This window comes from Coptis chinensis, chromosome 5, assembly GCF_015680905.1.
Source record: "Coptis chinensis isolate HL-2020 chromosome 5, ASM1568090v1, whole genome shotgun sequence".
NCBI lineage: Eukaryota > Viridiplantae > Streptophyta > Magnoliopsida > Ranunculales > Ranunculaceae > Coptis > Coptis chinensis.
This window is the reverse complement of record NC_141460.1, coordinates 93,655,460-93,676,225: the sequence shown is the minus strand read 5'-3', so window position 1 is coordinate 93,676,225 and position 20,766 is coordinate 93,655,460. Positions and strand designations below refer to the sequence as shown.

General features: G+C 36.6%; 1 protein-coding gene across 4 annotated transcripts; it reads left to right on the top strand.

The window, feature by feature from the left end:
* The first annotated feature begins 55 nt into the window (after nt 1-55).
* Nucleotides 56-19,443, top strand: LOC147500241 (exportin-4 protein). Of its 4 annotated transcripts, none has more exons than XM_086561914.1 (32): nt 56-296; nt 464-551; nt 1,906-2,014; nt 2,956-3,054; nt 4,154-4,196; nt 5,544-5,615; nt 5,729-5,824; nt 5,980-6,216; nt 6,307-6,490; nt 6,882-6,993; nt 7,075-7,161; nt 7,920-8,058; nt 9,251-9,344; nt 9,525-9,587; nt 9,688-9,797; nt 10,055-10,159; nt 10,867-10,940; nt 12,451-12,526; nt 12,698-12,934; nt 13,704-13,775; nt 14,404-14,475; nt 14,571-14,635; nt 14,724-14,826; nt 14,914-15,045; nt 15,222-15,365; nt 16,225-16,332; nt 16,429-16,479; nt 16,547-16,624; nt 16,705-16,818; nt 17,848-18,044; nt 18,182-18,251; nt 19,092-19,443. In XM_086561914.1, the coding sequence occupies exons 1-32, from the start codon at nt 204-206 to the stop codon at nt 19,206-19,208; spliced, it is 3,441 nt and encodes a 1,146-aa protein (XP_086418040.1). In that variant the 5' UTR covers nt 56-203; the 3' UTR covers nt 19,209-19,443. The 4 variants fall into 4 exon arrangements, with proteins under 4 accessions (XP_086418040.1, XP_086418038.1, XP_086418041.1 ...); XM_086561912.1 differs by having other exon boundaries at nt 19,020-19,443; XM_086561916.1 differs by having other exon boundaries at nt 156-296; nt 1,917-2,014; nt 19,020-19,443.
* Nucleotides 19,444-20,766: the final 1,323 nt, after the last annotated feature.

The following is a 20,766-nucleotide window of genomic DNA, read 5'->3' as shown; positions in this document are numbered from 1 at the left end:
TAAAGCCCACATAACTTGGTCTAACCCAGGCTATAAATAGAAGCAAAAACCCTCATTTTTTTCATTTCCAATAAATTTCCTTCTACTCCTCCACTACCACTCTCATCAGTCATCACTCTTCCCTGATACTGATACTCATCCTCATTTCACCAAAACCAAATCTACTAATCTTCATTCTTCAATTTCAAAAACAAATAAATAAGATGGAAAGTTCTCTATACGGAGCATCATCGATCGATATATCTCAACTTCAACAAACCATGCAAGCAATCGAATACGCTTGTACTTCTATTCAGGTTCTATTTTTTTTTTTTTTTTTTTTTCATTTCTTTAATCTATTCATTTCATCAAAGTTTCTTCATATTATCATTGTTTACTTTGTTAAAACTTGTATAGATTTGTTATTTTTCTGTTTGAGGAAAGTATATTAAATATTTGTGTTGTTGTTTTGATTTGTGAGCAGATGCATGTAAGTCCATCTGAATCAGAAGCGACTATTTTGTCGTTGCGTCAATCTCCTCATGCGTATCAGAAATGCCGATTCATTCTCGGTAAGTCAAGTGATAGTTCATTTATATGTGTTCTTTCATGACAGTGCTATTACTCAAATATTTGTGCAGATGAATATTTGTCTGTTTATTTGTAGAAAGTATAATGATTGCAAATAAAGGGAGATATATGTATGAATTCCATAGTTGGACTTTTTTGCTGTGTCAATTAGTATATTTAATGTGAGTGTAGTTGATTCAGATAACGTGATTTTATTACGTAACTTGAGAAAATTAAAATAGAAAGCATTGTTTTATTTACAGGATTTTGTAGCATATTATTATAGAAATATAAATGAGATTCAGTAAATGAAAAGGACGTGTCATATTTGGAAGAGTTTTAAAATCATTTTGCCTAGCTTCTAAGTCCCAATTTAGAATTAAATTTTTGAAATTTTTGAACGTATCACCTAAGTTCGCAATACACTGGATACCACATAAAGGTTTTAGTGCATTCTGTCTGGTTGGGAACGATCTTCAAAGGCTTAGATGCTTAATTATCCCTCTGTTTCTAAATTTGCCAACAAATGGCGGAAGGAATGTCCTCTGAGGGGCTTCCTCTTGCGCTTATAATGGAACACTTATCTTTTTAAGAAAATCTCCAATATTCTCTGTGAATAACCTGGAACTAATTAAGACAAGATAATATGGAAGCTGCATACATTCTAATAACTATCTGATTTATTACATGTCATAATCAGAAAACCTTTTGCCTGATAGTTATGCCTACTGGAAATATCAATACCTGTGTGTGAGTGTTGTAGACTTGTAGCACATGTCGGAAATTTTGGGATTCATGCGGTATAAATTCAGAGCTGGTATTGGGTTCACTCCTGAGTCCCAACTGTAGTGCGAGGGTTCAAAACAATAGCAGCAACCAGGTTGGAGGTTTCGGTTACTATGGTTCAATATCTGTTATAAAAGCGTTAGAAAGGGTGACACTAGGAATTGCTTAGGGGCAAGCATGGTTTTATGTGTATCATACATGCAAGACATTAGTCTTTGTAGTTTGAAGACAGTCATGTTATCTTAAAGTATTGATTTTAATTGGATTGAGGAGGGAATAGAAATAAATCTTATCACTTGAATTTTATGATTTTATCGTATGGGTACTAGGATTAACCTCCCATGTCAGTCTTATGAAGGGTGTGCTGAGAACACAAGGCACTAAAATTTCCTAACGCTTAGTTGCAAGTAATGTTTTTTTTAACTATACTGTTTATTGTAACATACTGTTCTTTTAGATGTATGTGAAAAAGGAATCTGATGATGAATGCCACAAACTTGGTCTTAGTATTATGTTATTACTATGACCCAAAAGTCTTGTCTTCATACCAATAATGATTGGTCCTACCAGAAAACTCGCAGGTTGGAAATGCTAGATTTCAGGCTGTTGCGGCTCTTCGTGATGTAGCAGTAAGGGAATGGGGATTGCTTCAATCCGTTGATAAGAAAGGACTGATAAGGTGTGATCATATGTTCACTTGTTTGCACTACTAGAGTAATAGATAACTATAAATGTGGTTGTTGTCCTTGCACAGATAATTTAGTTTTGGTATTTTATGTCGTCATGCCATCATCATTACACAGCAATCATCATGATCGTATCGTTTCTAGGATCGGGTCATCCCAACTTGAACTGAAAAATAAAATTATGCCCCAAACTTCGATTATAGTGATTATGCACTTGATGGAACTTTCTAGAGTTGCATCAATTCTCTGGCTCAGTTTACCTTCAGCACTCACTTCAAGTGTCATCAATTTGAAACCAGTTTTTGTGTCCGAGTGTTTTCTCCTTCATATGCTGTCTGATCACTCGAAGTGGAAATTATTTTCCAGGAGTTGCTTAAAAATCCTAAAAATGAAAACGATGATGAAAAATTGTTTATTCACAGTTGCTGTTGTTGCTTATTTGCTTCTCTACACATTGAATCCGCATTTTATGGAGGATCATTTGCACTTCATGATTATTATCTATCTCTTTAGATGTCCCTATCATTGACGGATTCATTTTTATTTTCAAGATAATGGTTCCTGGCTATTGTTTCTAGTATTTTCATGAAGGACTTAATCCCCATTATTATCAGTTCCTTCTTTTTTGTTCAATCTATTTTCTCTGACTGAGTTTATACTCAGAGAGGGAACATTACAAATGCCACAATTTTTTTTCAGAGATAAGATTCAAATATAACGTGTCGATATATTATGCCAGAATCTCAATGGCAATATTTATTCCCTTTGAAATCTGCCAACCCAGTCATTGCTTTATCTGCGATATATGTCGAGAGGCTGTTGGCACTTTGATGGCTATTGAGATTTTAAAACTTTAGAAAAAGGATGTTTATATTTTATGTTCATGGCAATATGAATAGTTAGAAGTTGATTTCTGTTTCTTCTCCATTGGCAGTTTTTGCTTGGGCTTTCTGTTCCAACACTCTGGTTCGGCAGAAGGATATCTTCTAGCAAAGATATCAGCTGTGGCTGCCCAGCTTTTAAAAAGGGGATGGTGAGTTCTGCATATTTTACTTTAAGCAACCAATGTTCATAATACCAATGGTGATTCCATAATTTTTTAATATTGAACCAACACAGACCATTATAGGTGTCAGTACTAGTTTCTGCATCTGCATTAAGGTGCATGTGGTGAACTGGTATACACCAGGATCACTGGAATTGGTGGGCAGCAAAGCTGGTTGCTATGAGATTGAGTACCTTGCGTGGCCCACACGACCAGAAGCGAGGGCCAAACTCTTGTTTATAAGCACTATATCCATCTCCAGGTAAATAACTGCTATAATCCAATCAGGAAATGGATTAAGCAAGTTTCTTGACGACCTAGAGGTGTTTTCGTATTATGAGGCCGACTTCTATAGTGAATATACGACTCTCCCTGGTCTTTTAATTAGAAGCTTGTGGGATATGGTTCTAAAATAAATAAGGATGGGTCAAATTAGTAAGAGCAGTCCTAGAACACATGGTTTCAACTTTCTAGGATCTTCACCTCTAGTCATTACATACTGGAGGTAACTCCTACAGGTTTCACTAATTTGTTGTTATAACACTGTCTTTTCAATTGCTCTAGCATTCATCCTCTTCAAAGAAGCAAACTCAAACATCGGAGGGGCTTTGACCAACTTCATCCTAGTGTGTCCAAGGTCTTACCTGCATTAATATCTTAAATTGACTTTACCTATCTTTTACTCCTCAACAATTAAGCTAATCTTAGGGCGTAGATGAAGAACAAAATTACTTTCCGTGTTTTTCTTATACAGTTGAGGTAAACAATTGGAACATCATCTGAAGATTTTTGATATCCATGTGGATTTGTTTGTCATCAAATTTTACACTTTACAGAAAGGGTGTTGATCGGGTGTCTTATTATATAACAATATCACATGATGTTAGTGAAGGTGATTGTTAGTGAAGGTGATTGCGTGCCAGTGCAAGCGATTTGCCAAAAACAATAGGGATCATCATGATTTTACAGTCTTCTTTAACATAACTGCTCCTTTTCTGGAACCCATAGAGTGCATGCTCCGCTGTAGAAGGGATCCCTGTTAATGTTTAAAATCATAGTAATATAGATTGTGTTTCTTTCTATGCAGGTTAGACTTCACGTTAGCTGAGAAAGAGGCTTTTCTTTCTGAGGTATCAGCATGTTCATTTCATTTTGTCGAGTATTGCTAATGTTCAATTTCTATTATCTTTTATGTTATTTCTACCTAATTGTTGTATTAGATGAGGAGTATTTGAGGTAATTGGGGCTTTAATATCATATCCATCCTGATATAGCCCATGGTGGTAATGGGGAATGGCAGTATGCCCTATGAGGTTTGCTATGCTTGTGCACAGTGTACATTGGTGTACGGTATCTTGTGTGTGCATGGCCATCCTTGTGCATGCACACATTCTTGTGTATTGCAACTCTAACTATCTTTGTGAAATTTTAGAATGCAAGTGAAAACTGAATGCATGCACCAATATTTTCAGTGTGCTGGTCTTGTTAGAAAATTTTTATTGGAGCAGTGGAGATTGTTTCTTAGTTGCCGTCCAATTAGTTTTCTTTTTCCCTTGTGTACAGTGTGCTATGGTTATTGTTTCCAATGCATATACTGAATTTTTAGAACTCTCAGTTCCTGCTTGTTATCGGGATATGGACCCAGCATATACCACCAACATTCCACCTATGTTATTCGTTTGAGATAAACATAGGTTGGACCAATTTTTTTTAGAAATTGTTGTAGCTGAATTAGTTTTGCCTGGCTTGGAGTTTGGCAAAGATTACAAGTGACCACGGACAAAGCAGGAGGAAGTTGATTTGTTAAATCTTAATGATAGCATTGTTGGCAACTCATAAATTTCATCAACCTCAGTCATCAACTTCCGCGTAATCTGGAGTTGTAAGCACGATGGGAAAGTGGGTGTTTTGGTATGATGGAGTAATAAACTCTGTTTATACTGTCCGAAAAGTTTAATTTGGTGACCGTGGGGTTTAGTCTATGAGAGATTAGAGTAGTGTGGTCTAATTTTCTACCATGTTTTCTGTTTTGTGTGAGCCCACTGATGTTGTTTCAGACGTATTTCTGACTGTATGGTTCGCAAATTGCATTTTGCATCGTCGTGGGTTTTCAAGAGAAGATTTGAAAGTTTGCATGTTCTTGTTTGGTTGGTCATACATGATGAGAATGTGGAAAAGGTCTATTCTTTGTGTGGTGCTCTTAGTTCAGACTCTAGAGAGAACCTCTGGAGTCTGGACTTAGTGGCTAGAAGGGATTCTATCATATCAGGAGTAGCCTTGGGATGGTTGTTTGTCACTTGGGTACTTGTTGGTGACCTCAACTTTGCTTATTCCAATCAATTTGTTTTTTCATTGGAGAAAACAAATTTATATACAATGTAGACCGTATAGTTCTAATTTTATCTGAGTGCCCTATGTTTTTCGTGAAAACATCTATAGCTTTTTGTTGGGAAGATCTAATTTAAATACGTCTACAGGTAAAGCAGGTTGTTCTCGGTGTTCATGGTTTTGTGGCACAGTTCATTGGGATGAATTTCCTGGAGTCCATGGTACATATAGTCTTTCAAGAGTTTGTTCCACTCTTTTAATGTGTTTTTGAGAGTTGAATTGCATCATGTTTTACGTGTCAAGGGATGGTTATTAAAAGATGTCTCTCTTTCAGGTATCAGAGTTTTCACCTTCTACGTCATCTTCCATGGGCCTTCCAAGGGAGTTTCATGAGCAGTGCCGGGATGGGTTTGAACTTGAATATTTAAAGGTTGTTCCAAATGTCTTTTGCAATCCTCTGAGCAATCACAACCATTACTTTTATGTCCTTAACCACTTTTAGTGTAGAAGGTTGCTTATATATTACTCTTCAACTTAATGTGTTTTTTTCCTCCCCTTTCTTTCTTTCTTTCTTTCTTATGGTAGCAATTCTACTGCTGGGCACAAGATGCTGCATTAAGTGTTACAAACAGAATTGTCGAATGTGATTCCGATATAGCAGAAGTCACAGTTTGTTCTTCTGCACTTAAGCTCATGTTTCAAATTCTGAATTGGGATTTCCAGTTCAACAGAAGTTCACAGAGTGTCAAGAACCGAACAGATGTGTTTGCATCTTCAACTAGAGATGATGTTGAGGTGTTTAGGAAGGTTGAGCGTATAGAGGTTGCAACTAACCTATTCTATCTCTTAGTTAGAGGTTCACTTGCGAATAATTTTGTAACTAATATAACTTCTTTCCTTTGTTTTTTGTAGCCAGGATCAACATGGCGTGATACTTTACTCTCAAGTGGTCATATTACTTGGCTCTTGGGCTTATATAGGACACTGCGTCACAAGTTTTCATCAAATGGTTACTGGCTTGACTCTCCTCTTGCAGAATCTGCTCGAAAGCTTATAGTGCATTTTTGCTCCTTGACGGGGACCATCTTTCCCGCTGGTATATCTCAAGTGCTTCTTCTTTCTTTCACTAAGTGTGGTCTGAATAAGAAATATGATAGAATGAATGCACTTACGACAATTGTTGAAAATAATGTTTGCACCAAACATGTGTTGAAAGGGTTGACATGGTTCTTTTGAGGTGGTCAAGAAGGTTGGCACAACAGGATGCTTCTTGAGGTCATTCTAGGAACATTCTGAGTGCTTCCTTTGACTGGTTCATATATGTTGATGGGCAGACGAACAAGCATTCCAATAGATAAAAGTGCTTCCTTATTAAGTTGTACAGATTCTTATGCTATAAATTTTTATTTATTGGTGCCGAAGTTACGAGCTGTCCTTCCAGGGAATGATTTGTCCTTACTGTTTCTAACTGAAATGTATAAATGCAGATAATGGGCAAATGCAAGAACAACATTTGTTGCAAATGTTATCTGGAATCATACAATGGATAGACCCACCTCATGAGATTTCAGCCGCGATTGAAGATGGAAAAACTGAAAGGTTCTACGTTGGAGTCAATTTGAGTTGTTAGTCTTTGTACTATTTATTACCATGCTCAGAATTACTTCTGATTTGTCTCAGTGAAATGCTTGATGGTTGCCGTGCATTGCTTTCTATAGCCACTCTAACTACTCCCTTGGTGTTTGACAAGCTACTAAAATCATTCAGGTCAGGATCCTCCTCCTCAATATATCACTACTACAGCACTTCTCAACACCACTGCTACAGTACTATATAATATTTGTATTGATACATAGAGTGCTGAGAAAAATGCCTAAGAATCCTGAGGCGCCAAGTCTCTTAGAGCTTAAGGAGAGTGTCAAAGGTAATTGAGGTGTAAATGTGTAATCCTCAATGTCTAAAAATGAAAGACGTTTAAAAGTCCATAGAAGTATAAAATAGTTGAGGAATATGAGATACATGTCATATGAATAGTAGAGGTTTGGGGCTCGAAAGCATCAAAGAGTTACTGATCTCATTTAAAACAGGCTTGCCAATAAAAAAAAAAATAAAAAAAATAGTAGAGTTGAAATGGAAATTGAGGTTATAGGCTTTTCTTTGTGAGTACAGTATTGGGCTACATGTAGAGTTGTGGGAGGCCCCAAATCTAATCCTTTAGGCTTGTTTTGATAGTTGAGGGGGGGGGTGTGGAGGGACAAAGTGGAAAAAGAAATAAAAAAAATTAATATGCCTCAGTACTACAGCACTGGGATGTAATCCTTTTATACTGCAAGTGAGGCTATAGCCTCAATGCAAAGGTGTGAGGCTCCGAGGCACCCCTTGAGTCGTAAGCCCTCAATGAACTTTTTTTTAAACACAAAATACACATCATTATATAAAATTAATAAAAATTTTCTTTCATGTTCCATCAACAATAAAAATAATAGTTCTGTATAAATTTTGACTGGCGATTCCTTCTTCTTCAGCCCATTTGGTACTCTTAGTCTGCTATCGTCCTTGACATGTGAAGTTTTAAAAGCCCGTATGGCTTGTTATACTGATGAGGAGACATGGAGTTGGGTGGCACGGGATATCTTGTTGGACACATGGACTGCACTTCTTGTGGTAATTTTCAGTTCCTTTTTTTCTGTTTAATTTTGTTAAGCAATTATCATTGTTTTATATATTTTTATTATTTTTCTCGTTAGACTCGGAACTCACTCCTTTTTAATAGGTAAATCACTCTTTTTAATCGTAATTCACTCCTAAGCGAAAGTAGGCTGAGATTGCCTACAAGTGCAAGAAAACAAAGACAACTAGCAGTCTACAACCAAATAACCCATCACTGGATTGTAACAAAATTAAAAGCTGATCCACCTACCGACTAAAGAATTAAAGAGCACCAAATTAAGCTGAGCTATCAAGGCTCCTTGAAGACTTTGGACCATTGATGCTAAAAAAGTTTGGTTGAAATTTAACCTCCAGCTGTGTGGCTGTGTTGCCGTCAAAATGTCATCAATTTTACTCCATCCTGATACCCTGCAAGATTGCAAAGGGTAATAAGCTCCAAAAGGAGGTCCTAGACTCTAGGTTTCTATATCTGTAAATGATAGCCTTTGGCTTATGCCACAACTAACCATAAGTTTGCTTGTGGTGAAGTGGGGAAATGGTTTATTCTTCGAAGGGTAATGGTGTATAATTAGCTCTGTGGTGAAGTTTCTTTGTTGTGGTTAAACTTTATGAAATACGTTGTGATGGCAGAATTTTCTGTATTTATTTAACTTAACTATGTGGCAAAATTTATAAAACCAACCGCTATATTTAACATCAGAGCTTTGCTCCCAAAGCATGAGTTACTGGAGAAGGCTTACACCTAACAGTACTACTTGTGGTAGCCCAAAAACTCCTGTCTAGTCAGTACTTCCAAGGGGATTAAGACTCGAAGGAACAACCTCTACGGCGTACTACTTGTTATTGTTAACAATCACTACACTCGAGAAGCCAGGTCTGGTTGAGAGAAACATTAATTACATAGCAAACTTGCTGCTACAGGAGAAAGACACAATTGAGGGACAAACGTATTTGTTATTGCTGCTGTTTTCATTTTTTGCGACTTGAAATCATTTAATCTTTTAAACATTTCCGCTCTACATATTGCCACAAGAAATGCATAACACACACCGAAGGGGCTGCAGTCAACCACAAGAATAAGACACCCTAATAACATGTCACTATTGTTGTTGTTTTTGTTATCACTGTGGCTACTTTTTGTGATACAAATTCATGGTACTTTGAATTCTATCCATTTTGTGAACAGGAAACAGATGTTACTAGGGATACTGCATTCCCGCCGGAAGGGATTACTGCAGCTGCGACTGTTTTTGAGCTGATTGTAGAAGCAGAACTAAAGGGTAATTACCATTAGAGCAGTACATTTAAAAGTTATATTTTTGTTTAATTTAGTATCCGTGGGTTCATTTTTTTCATTGTGTTTAGATGTAGTAATGTTTTACTTCCTTTGTCCAATTGCATAGGGTTTAATGCTTCCTCATTTTGCTTATCACTATGTAACCACAAGATTTTTGATATAGCTGCTGCCAGGTCAGCTTTTGATGAGGAGGATGACTGTGATTATCTTCGGGCATCCATTTCTGGTATGCAAATAAACTCCATAAATGTCATATGTATTTCTTCTATTAGCGATCGTTTCAGCATTCTTTATAGTTTATATTCAACTTGGTTGTCCGTTTGTAGCAATGGACGAGAGGTTAAGTTCTTATGCTCTAATTGCCCGGGCTGCAGTCGATGTCACAATTCCTTTACTCACTAGACATTTCTCTGTCCGCTTTGGAGTACTTCATCAGGTGCATAGCGGTCCCCAGTGGTTACATAAACGATTATATAATTATAATTATGAACGAGGGTGTCCAGTGGCCTAAACCTTGAGGGGTTGGGCCCAACCGCCCAAAGTTTTGGGTTCGATTCCCACCTTCACTGGGAGGGGATTTAAAGGGTTTAGGGGATGAAGTTCTAGATATCAAAATGTAATGATGTCAATAAGAAAATTAACAATTATTTTATGGATTTATTTCTGTATTTATTTCTTCTTCTAATTTTGTAGGGAAGGGGCACTTCTGATCCAACTTGCACTCTTGAAGAACTTTACTCTCTGCTATTGATAACTGGGCATGTCCTTGCAGATGCAGGAGAAGGAGAAACTCCCTTGGTAATGACTGTTTTCGATATTTTAACGTGCTGTTATGTTTGAGATTCCATGTTGTTGTTTAGCCTGAATCACTATTCTGTTAGGGTAGAGAAGTTTCATCATTGCTCTGCCTCTGCTAAAATGTTTACCTTGTCCATTTACTTTGAGGCTGTATTTGATTGCTTGCTAGAAAATTTATTCTTAGGATTTGTATCTCTTAGGATAATAAGGCTTCCATCATATTTTTCTATCATTGGCTGTATTACACGAGCTCACACTCCCACATGCACGACATGTCGTGCACTGTCTAACACGTGAAAAGTGTGTTGAATAACAAGTTGTGGACTGTTGGACGATCCCAAAAACTGGAACACAACTTTTTGTGTGGTTATACTTCTAACATATAGGAATAAGTTGATTATTTGTGAGGATGATCTTCATGGTGCAGAGAGGTATAAATGTCCCCGAAAAAAAGTCAGCCCTTGATTCAGTTTTAGAGTGAAGTGGCTCCAAGGCTGTGGCTCTATCCATCCTCATTAATATATATCTTCCTGTCAAAATGTGTGAACCTTGTTGATACAAAATGCACTTTTGTAACTGTTCAATTAGTTTTATGCCAATGGATTGTAATGACACTTAGGTTAGCAGTATGTAGCTTTTAAGGAGCTGTGATCTGTTACTCGAGTTAGATTTTCCTGTTTATATGCAGTTTGAACTCTGAATTTCAGGTCCCTGAGGCGTTACTGACACATTTTGTTGGTATTGTTGAAGCTGAACAGCATCCTGTAATTGTTCTTTCAAGGTAAGTTTTAATTGCACTTTATGATATAAGTTTCAATGTATAAAAATATGACAACTTTTGTGTTTTTTATCCAACTCAGTTTAACTATATATGTATCTACCCTTAAATGTTAATGTGAAGTATGATGTCCTACTGACTCATTATTTTACTTTTTTCTTCCTACATTTATTCGGGACGTGGTACCTTGAAACCCGTAAAAGTTGGTTTGTCTCATCATTTACCTACTCTACTCGGCTTGATTTGGGTAGTGAGCGGAGCTGTGGAGTGAGAGAGAGGAATTATTGAGGGGAGAAGGAAAAAGAGTTTGGGCAAAGGAGAAAGAGTTGGGTGAAGGAGAAAGAGATGTGGGTGGAGAAAAAATGAGACAGACGGAACGAACACCAACCAATTGACGCGTTACCCCAAAAAAAAAAAAAAAGACCCAAAAACGTTCGCTCCGCTCTTGATGATACGGATCTAAACAATGATAAATACCCATATATTTAAGTGGATGTTTAACAAGTCAAAGGATTGGAGGCCATAGGATGTAGAGTAAAACCCTGATGTCACAAGTCTAGCATATAGCAATTATCTTCCTCCTACTTACCTTAACAGTCGCAGCACCTCAAAGTTTCCCACTTGCTCCCGGGGTTACAGGGAAATGTACAAAGCTGCCGGTCACTTCTGACAACCTTGACTTGAAGGAGGCTAAATGGGACTATCCTAGATGACTAGACACAGTTCTGAAAGTCCTTTCTTATTATTTTACTCATATATCCTTTGTTGTCAAAGGCGGCCCAGGGCATCACATGGAAAACCTAGTGCCTCGCTGATACCCTCGCCTTTGACAAAATAGCTCATACCTTCCAGTCTGACATTTTTAATTTGGTTAGTTTGATGTACTACTTATTATATCGCTTAGCACTCATACCCTAAAATAATCTTTATCGTCTTTATCAAGTGAACATTTATAATAAAGAAAGTGCTGAGATGTTTGTTATATTCCCACATGGGATGTGGGAAGCCTTGCAGTATAGTATAGATGTTCCTGGGCCTCTCCACTTATCACCAGTTGCTTTTAAGTTGGATGCTAATAATGTTTAACATAAAGCATATAATACATGGGATGCAATAGTCAGAACTCAGAAGCATCATTCCTATCCAAGACCATTAATCATTAGTAATTACATCCTGACCATATTTATCAAGTTTTATTTGGGATTCTAAAAAAGTAAGCACAATTGACACCCAGATTGAGTTTGGTATAGAAGGGATAGAATGACCAATTGAAGTTAGCATGCCATAATAAGATTTTTAATTGTAGGTGTTTGTGTGTAACAGTTTTTTCCCTTTTTTTATTGTATGCGTTCTCTCAACCTACTTTTCTTATGCTCTAATGAGGTTTTCACTTTACCGTTTAACAAAATACTAGGATGCCAGATCTATCTAATTCGCTTGCAAAAGGTTTTTTTTCGAGTAGTATATTACCATAATACCATTACTCACCGTTTAAAAAAAAAAAAATAAGCAGCTCAATAATAAGGTTTGCTGAGAAGTGCCTAGACCCAGATCTGAGAGCTTCCTTTTTCAGTCCTCGACTTATGGAGGTAATCTGTTAAATATTATATTTGCATTCGATAAGCTGTTTCCTGCTATCATAATCTTCGCCTATAATTATCTTGTGTAGGATGAAATTCTTAGAATTTTGCCACTTGCTATGTATTCAAGGTAATTGGTAACTTAGATTTCTTTTGTTTTCATATGTATAAACTGTACAGGCAGTTACTTGGTTTCTTGCAAGATGGTCTGATACGTATGTAATGTCTCGTGAAATTGGTAGAGGAAGCAACTCCAATCTTATTAATGACCACGAAAGACAACATGTTCAGCTACTTTCCAGGAAAATATTGTTTACTTTCTGTGGAGAGCATGACCAGGGAAAACTTATCCTTGATAGTATTGTTTGCATCTCCTTAGCAACACTCATTTCATACCCTGGGGAGAATGATCTGCAGGTATGGCAGTTATAGCTCATTGTCTTTTTCTCCTCTTCCGCTCATGTTGATTCTTGAACTATCAAGAAGAAGAGGGAGATGTTAGATGGGCGACATTTGTACTTATAACAAGAGAGACTGAGGTTTACTCCAAGGCCCATGTGATATGCTAAATTAGCATTACCTTCTTTAGTAAGAGAGGACCATAGATCCTTACAAAGGAAAAAGAAAACCATAGAGGCAGAGACAAGGAAATCGCGATAAAATTGTTCATTTATTACTTTATCTGTTTGATTAAGGATGAAAGGTATGATTTGCTGTTTACCATAAACGTGCCCAATCTGGTTTGTGTGTCGACACACAAGGGCACGTATTAAAAGAAAGGAACACGTCAGTTTTCTTGTATAAAAAAGGAGCCCATGAATAATGACCTCTTTACCACAGATAGTTTCCGGTATATTGAGACATATATGTTAACTTATCAGGATTTCAGACCTAATTTTACCAACCTTGTAGGCAAACTAGGCATCATGCATACCATAACTACCATAAAATGAGAGACGCGAATATATTTACCTGGCACGGAATTTTGTACTATGGCTGTTGTAGTTTCACGAAAATTAGTTCTTTCAGGCTGCGCTGAAGGAATTATTCTTTCAAAATTATTTACGAAATTTTTGATCCAACATGAGAAAATCTACTTTAAAGTGTTGGACATCTTGAATTGTAGCTGACTTAATGTGTTTCAGGACTGGTGTTAGTGTGCCTTAATTTTTGTATTCCCTGGCAGGCACTTACTTGTTACCAGCTACTTCCTGCACTTGTTAGAAGAAGTTATGTCTGTGTGCACCTGGTTACATTGGTGAGTTTTGGATCAAAGTTGGTGCTTAATATGTTGATATCTTTGTGGTGGTTTACCCGTCCCTTTGCTGTTGTGCACTGTGATGAACCCTAACATTTCTTAATTTTTCATAAAATCTACTTGAATGTGTTGTTATATGATTAGATGAGTTGCGTAGTTGTTATATGACACTCAATGACCTGGCGGAGTTCTACTGCCTTTCTGCTTTAACATGTGCATTTCTTTACCTCCCGGTAATCTCAAAGATGACATTGTCAGCTTGTGGGCATAATCTTAATATTATTGCACCTGTCATGCCTCGAGAAATTCAATTATAGCACATGTCAGGATCATGCTAATTGTATTGCACATTTGCACCTGTCAGCTTGGCTTGTTGATAATTTCTTCGCACATACAGCGTGTTGCACTATTAAGTCTCAAGCAGAAGCTTGGCAGAATCATCTACGCCTTCCTACTTCCTCGGGATATGATGTATTTGGTCACTAAATGGTATCACAGGACCATTTATGTTTTTGCACTCTTTGAAAAGCTGGAGAATGATTAGCTTAGATACTGGAAAAATTAGATATTATTTGCCTACATATTGGAAGAATTTTACTCTTTTTATTTAGCTATTTTCCATTGGCAGGATTCATGGAAGAATTTAGCAAATACTTTTGCAAATGAAAGGACCTTATTCTCATTAACTGCTCCTTATCAAGTATGAACTCAGTAGTTTTCTATTTGCTATGTGATCGTTCCATTCCCTAGTGACTAGCCAGTCCTATGGCCTTTCTCATTGTTTTTTCCTTGCAGCGTTCACTTGCAGAAATCCTTGTCCGTTCTGCTATTGGCATGAAATGTTCAGAGGCATCCAACCAGTGAGCCATTCTTCATTATGTGCCTCTTTCACTTATTTTATGCATATTCGTTATTCAAGAGAGTTAACTGTCCCTTATATTCTTCTAGGTATGTTAGGGATCTCATGAGACAAATAACAGCCTACCTTGTGGATTTATCTAGTAAGAATGGCCTCAAAACTATTGGTCAACAGCCTGATGCTGTACTTTGGGTAAGTCCCAAAGGACTTCTAGCAAAATGTTTCACATACTTCCACTGGACAAAAACTTATTGCATTAGCATCTTGAATATCACGCAGGTCAGCTCTTTGTTTGAGAGGTTAAGAGGAGCAGCGAGGGCCACTGAACCTAGAACTCAAAATGCACTATATGAGATGGGTGTCTCTGTGATGAGCTCTGTTCTCGCTCTTCTAGAAGTCTACAAACATGAGGTACTAATTGTGTTCTCTATTACTTGTGTTGCAACTATTTATATAACTGAAATGTTTTTTGTTATATGTCCTTGTATGAGCATTGTATATCGGGGATTCTTCTTTAGCAATTTATATTATTCCATTATTTGTTATAATGATTCCTTGGTCGATACTGATCCTAAGCTACGTTTTAGCCTGCAGTTGTTTATGTGTTACTAAAATTTGTCGTCGACTGGGTTAATGGACAAATTGTCTATCTGGAAGCTAAAGACACTGCAGTTGTTGTTAACTTTTGCTTGCAGTTGCTTCAGTTATACTCATCTCACAATATTGGCAAGGTAAAGTCCTATATCTTTCTCGTGTGTTCTTGGCCGTCTCTATCTTATATTACAACTACTGTCTCATGTGATAAATTTCTCGTATCTAATCCTGTTAGATTTCTGTTTTTGTTATTTTTGTTGTTCAAAACAGTACTCAGTTGTGGTTTAATTGCACATTGTATGTCATTATGTTCTGTGCACTCATGATAATAGGCAATGTTGCTATCAAATCCTTCTAATCCTTCTTACTGAAAATGGAAAATAGTATCATAAACCACATTATTTTATTTACATGCTTTTGGTTTTATCCCTTGTGTGACTACTACTTATTGGTTTTATGTTCTCTTTAAATCAAGAATATATTCTATTTGTTATACACATTAATTATACAAAGGTAGTAGAGGCAACGCGATACAAATTGCGCTGCAAGCCCCTTCTGAACAATCAAGAATTTATTCTATTTAGTTTCCATTCTTTTTCATTTTTTTTATAGAAGCAAAAATGTAACTTCTATTAAGTTCTTTCTATTCTCTTTGAATGAATACACAGACTGGGGAAAGCTCTGCACTGTCAGGCATGATCTAAAAACTAATGTAACAAGTTTGAAATGTAACAAACATATCATATAGATGAAACAAGCAGAACATATTGTAGATGACACTAGCTGACTAGCATAAACCTATCTATGTCCGTTGGTTGTTCCTGCTTTATGTCTCAGCATCAGCATCTCCGATTGATATATGTAGGTGTTTCTTGTGGTGTATCTGTGTATATTCATTCCCCAAAAAATATGATTGCACATCATCTAGGCGGCTTTGTCAGCCCAGGATGTTTGTTCATGACCGGCCTTATTCGTGAATTTCTGTTGTTTTCTCAGATATCAGTAAATTTTTCAATCAGCTTACTGAATGGAACAAACACTGAGAAGTATAAGGATTTACGAGCTCTACTTCAGCTCCTCACAAGTCTATGCTCAAAGGATCTGGTACGGAATTTGTCTCTTCAAGTAGAAATGGAACATTAATTGGCTGATACTGATAAGTTCTTGCAATATGTACTGATTAATTGTGAATAATTTCAGGTGGACTTCTCTTCAGATTCTAATGACACAGAAAAAACTGACATTGCTCAGGTGAAGTAATGTCGTATCTTCCTAAATCTCTTATTTAATTGTGTTTTCTAAACTTCAGCAACTGCAGGTCATCTACTTGGGCCTACACATAGTTACTCCTCTCATATCTATGGAGTTGCTAAAGTATCCCAAACTTTGTCATGATGTAAGCGCCCCTTGTAATCTAGATAGAAAGATCCCCCTCTTTTATGGTGAAGAAGTACTTATTTCTCCTCACATGTGCAGTATTTTGCCCTGTTATCACATATGTTGGAGGTGTATCCTGAAAAGGTTGCACAGTTGAATGCTGAAATGTTTGCTCATTTAGTTGCCACTCTTGATTTTGGTATTCATAATCAGGTATGTTTCTTCTTGTGGATCCAAAAATCTTTAGAGAGGCATTACATGTGAACAGATCTTGCAAATGACTTCTTTATATAAAATCTGAATGTTTCAAATTTCAATAATTAACACAATTTGTTGCAATGAAGTTAAAAAGAAAAGTTTGTATTATCATCAAAATTTATCACTGTCTCAACATACAACCCCGTAAGGAAAAAATTAATTTTTCATTTCCTTCCAGGTATTTTAGGAATAGGTCCTATGTGCTACTACTATAACTTTCTTCAGTACACTAGGATCTCAAACTAAACTAAACAATACAAAATTCAAGCAAGAAAAAATTAAAAAAAAAGGTAAATAATAATACAATAAATAAACAAAAACCTTTAGTATATAATACATTAATAGTTTAATGCAGAATGTTTGTTTCGACTTTTCTTTAGAGAATAGACACTATTGGTAGGTAAATGCAGGGTAAGTATATAACTACCAAACCAGTAATTTTGTACTCAACAATCAAACTCGTTTTCATGGAGAAACCAGTGATTCTTGTTTTAATAGTATGCAAGTTGAACAAGGTTGAGGTTCAATATTGGAATAGCATATCCGTTTCCCATGGTATTTTTTTGAAACTGAGAGGAACGAGTGAGGAGACATTGTATTATATATTTCATGGAAAAACAAGCTATTCTTGTTTTCATAGTGAATTTTACCATTAAAATAACAAAATAGTAAGCAAGTTGAACGAGATTGAGGTTCAATATTGGAAATAACATATCCGTTTTCCATGGTGTTTGTTTGAAACTGAGGAAAGAGCAAGAAGAAATTGTATTATACATGAGCTTCTCAACGTTACTATTGTTAAATAAGTGTAAACTGTTGCCGTGTTAATGTTAAATGTAACTCATCTGTTTATGAGGTTCAACAGGGAAAGTGGGCCCTGGATGGTGATTGTCATGAGCATTCTATGGAGATAGCTTTCTTACAAATTACAACTTGATCTATTAAAGATTGTTAAAAGGTTGGCAAATTTTATATATGGTACAGGATTCAGAAGTGGTGAACAATTGCTTGGGAGCACTGAATGCACTTGCATCTTACCATTATAAGGAACGAGGTGGTGGCAGAGAGGGGTTGGGCTCACATGCTTCAGGTTTCAATGACTTGAATGGGCAATCACGGGAGGATGTGTTGAGTCGGTTTCTCAAGTCATTGCTGCAGTTGTTACTTTTTGAGGACTACAGGTGAGAAATTGTTTTCACATCAGGAAAGGTAGAAATAGGATAACATGTCATATAAGAAGGAAAACATTTCTTGTTAAATCATACATGATGCTCTCGTGGCCATCTATGCTGATTTTAATTTCTGTGGTTGGATTTAGCTCTGATCTTGTCAGTTCAGCAGCAGATGCGCTCCTTCCATTGATCCTTTGTGCACAAGGTCTTTACCAGGTACATTTGCATGCTTTGCTCTCACCTTTAAACCATTCCTCATTTGATTGCATGGTTGATTCATTCATCTGTAAATTTTGATGATTGAAAGGTAACAAATGTGTTCAATAATTGTAAAGACTGTGAGTGCGACAGTTCTTTTATTGGAAAAATTATGGATAAAATCATAAAATTCTACAGGGTGTGCGGCAATTTGGAAATTTCATTCACATACTAATCTAGTAATTGGTAATGATTCTATGAAGAATGTAAGAAACTGCAAGGAATTTGCGCCCCCTCGAATTATTTTCATTAATTAAATTATTGCCCCCCCCCCCAAAACAAATAATAATAATAATAATAATAATAATAATAATAATATTATTATTATTATTATTATTATTATTATTATTATTATTATTATTAATGAGTAATTAAAATTACCAAGGGGTGTTGGGCGGAAACCAATCTGCTATGCTATTCAGAATTCCTGTCTGGACTTGGAGTAAGTGCACCTTCATGAATTGGATGGTTCAGGAGTAGACAACCGGCAAGACCTATGAATAAACCCACCAACGTGCACATTTTGAGCAAAGGCCACAATCCATAATTCTAAGAGGGATGTATTCGTTTAGTTTATTTACCCAAATCTACTGCTTATACCAATAAGGATAGGCGTCTTGTGGTCTTTTAATTGATCTTTACACTGCATCGGTCTTTTTTTTCTCCCGGTGAGCTCTTCGTTGTACACAGAAATACATCTGGATATCCATATTACATATTTTGCAGAGATTAGGGCATGAATTGATAGAGAGGCAGGCAACTCCCGAGCTGAAATCAAGGCTGGCAAATGCGTTGCAGGTTCTCACAAGCTCGAACCAACTCTCTTCTTCTCTTGACCGGGTAAACTATCAGAGATTCAGAAAAAATCTCTTGAGCTTCTTGTTTGAAGTTCGTGGATTTCTTCGGACAATTTGATGGTAAGAGATATACTCTGTAAATTTTAGAAATCACAGCAAAAGAAAAGTGAGAAATTTTTTGGTGGTGTTGAGGGGTATTTTGCAAATGTAATTACAGTAGAACTATTAGAGTTCGCAAAAGGAATAAAGGAAATATGACATTTTGGTGATGGTGAGCTCTTGTTTGCTAATGTAATCATATACGGCCTTTGCATTCATTTGAGATTCAATTATACATTCCCCATTTTGATTTATTGCTAAATATTCATGTAGTCTCTTCTGTCAGCCTCTTTTCACATCCTACTGAAAGTTTTTGCTCGATCAATATTGCCAAACTTGACATGTGCTTCCCTCGAGGCTCTTTTGAATTGCGTTAGTTTCTCTAGCACATTCACTCTCTGGTGATCCTGATCACTCACATTCCATTCTATTTCCACACACTGCAGCCATTGCCTTAAGCAGGAGGAACTTGAGGAGTTCCAGTTCATTTTCTACTCCATTGAACCAAGAAAAGGCAATGTTTCTGAGGTTTTGAAATATGACTTATTCTTTTCCTATATGCTTTTGCCAAAATTGTTCTATGTATGAAAGGCTAGACACAATATGGTTACGGGCCTGCGAAGACAGAGCAAGAGAAAAACAAGTTTAGATTGACGTTTTATTGTATGTATTAATATAGACGTATATGTGAATCATCCAATTGTACAAAGTGTATTTGCAGTAGTCACGTGAACAGCTATTGTTTCCAAGGAGGGAGAGCTTCTAAACAGGCAAAGAGTAGCTACAATCTGCTTATCTGCCTCGGATCTTCAAAATTCATGCTCAAGCACACACATTTCAGGTGAAAATAAGTAATTGCGGGTTATTGCCTGGCGAGAACTGTAAGATAATTGGAGCAAAAGAGACGAGGGTCAAACATAGAAAAATACCTCTCTTCTTCCCTTTTTTCTTTTTTTGACAAGAAGACGATGCAAAATGGGGAAAAAAACTGTACCTCCACATGTACCTCCCATTTTTTCGGATTTTGACTTGTCCTTGAAGAAGTTTGTCCAGCTTGCATCGTTGCGACATTTTGATCAGTACATCCTCTAGTTTTTAAGACAGTAGTTTTGAAGACAGTGATGCCTTCACAAATCGCATCTACAACTAATTCTGTAAGATTTGGAGCACTCTGAGATAGGGCAGATTACAATTAGACAGACTCAGGCGTTCCAAGAGTGGACTGTTGTTGACTAAATTTCCAACCGTTGACATACAGCTACATATCTAAGTTCAAGGGAAGTCAGATTATTGAGTCCTTCAAACTGAGGTGGTAATTGCAATATACAACCTTGCAACGTTAGAGTCCTTAGATACTGACAGGAGAAGAGACTTTAGTGCACCATATACAGAGGCGACCTTTTGAATACAAGGACTAGATGGTTTAACAAACTTCTTCTTGATAAGACCAATATCCATCGATCAACATCGGAGCAACCAGAATCCAAGTAATTGTTTAGTACAAATTTGGTAATTGCACTATCGTGTAGCATAAGAACATGATTAATACTGGTGACCCCTTGCCATCTGCAGCGTCT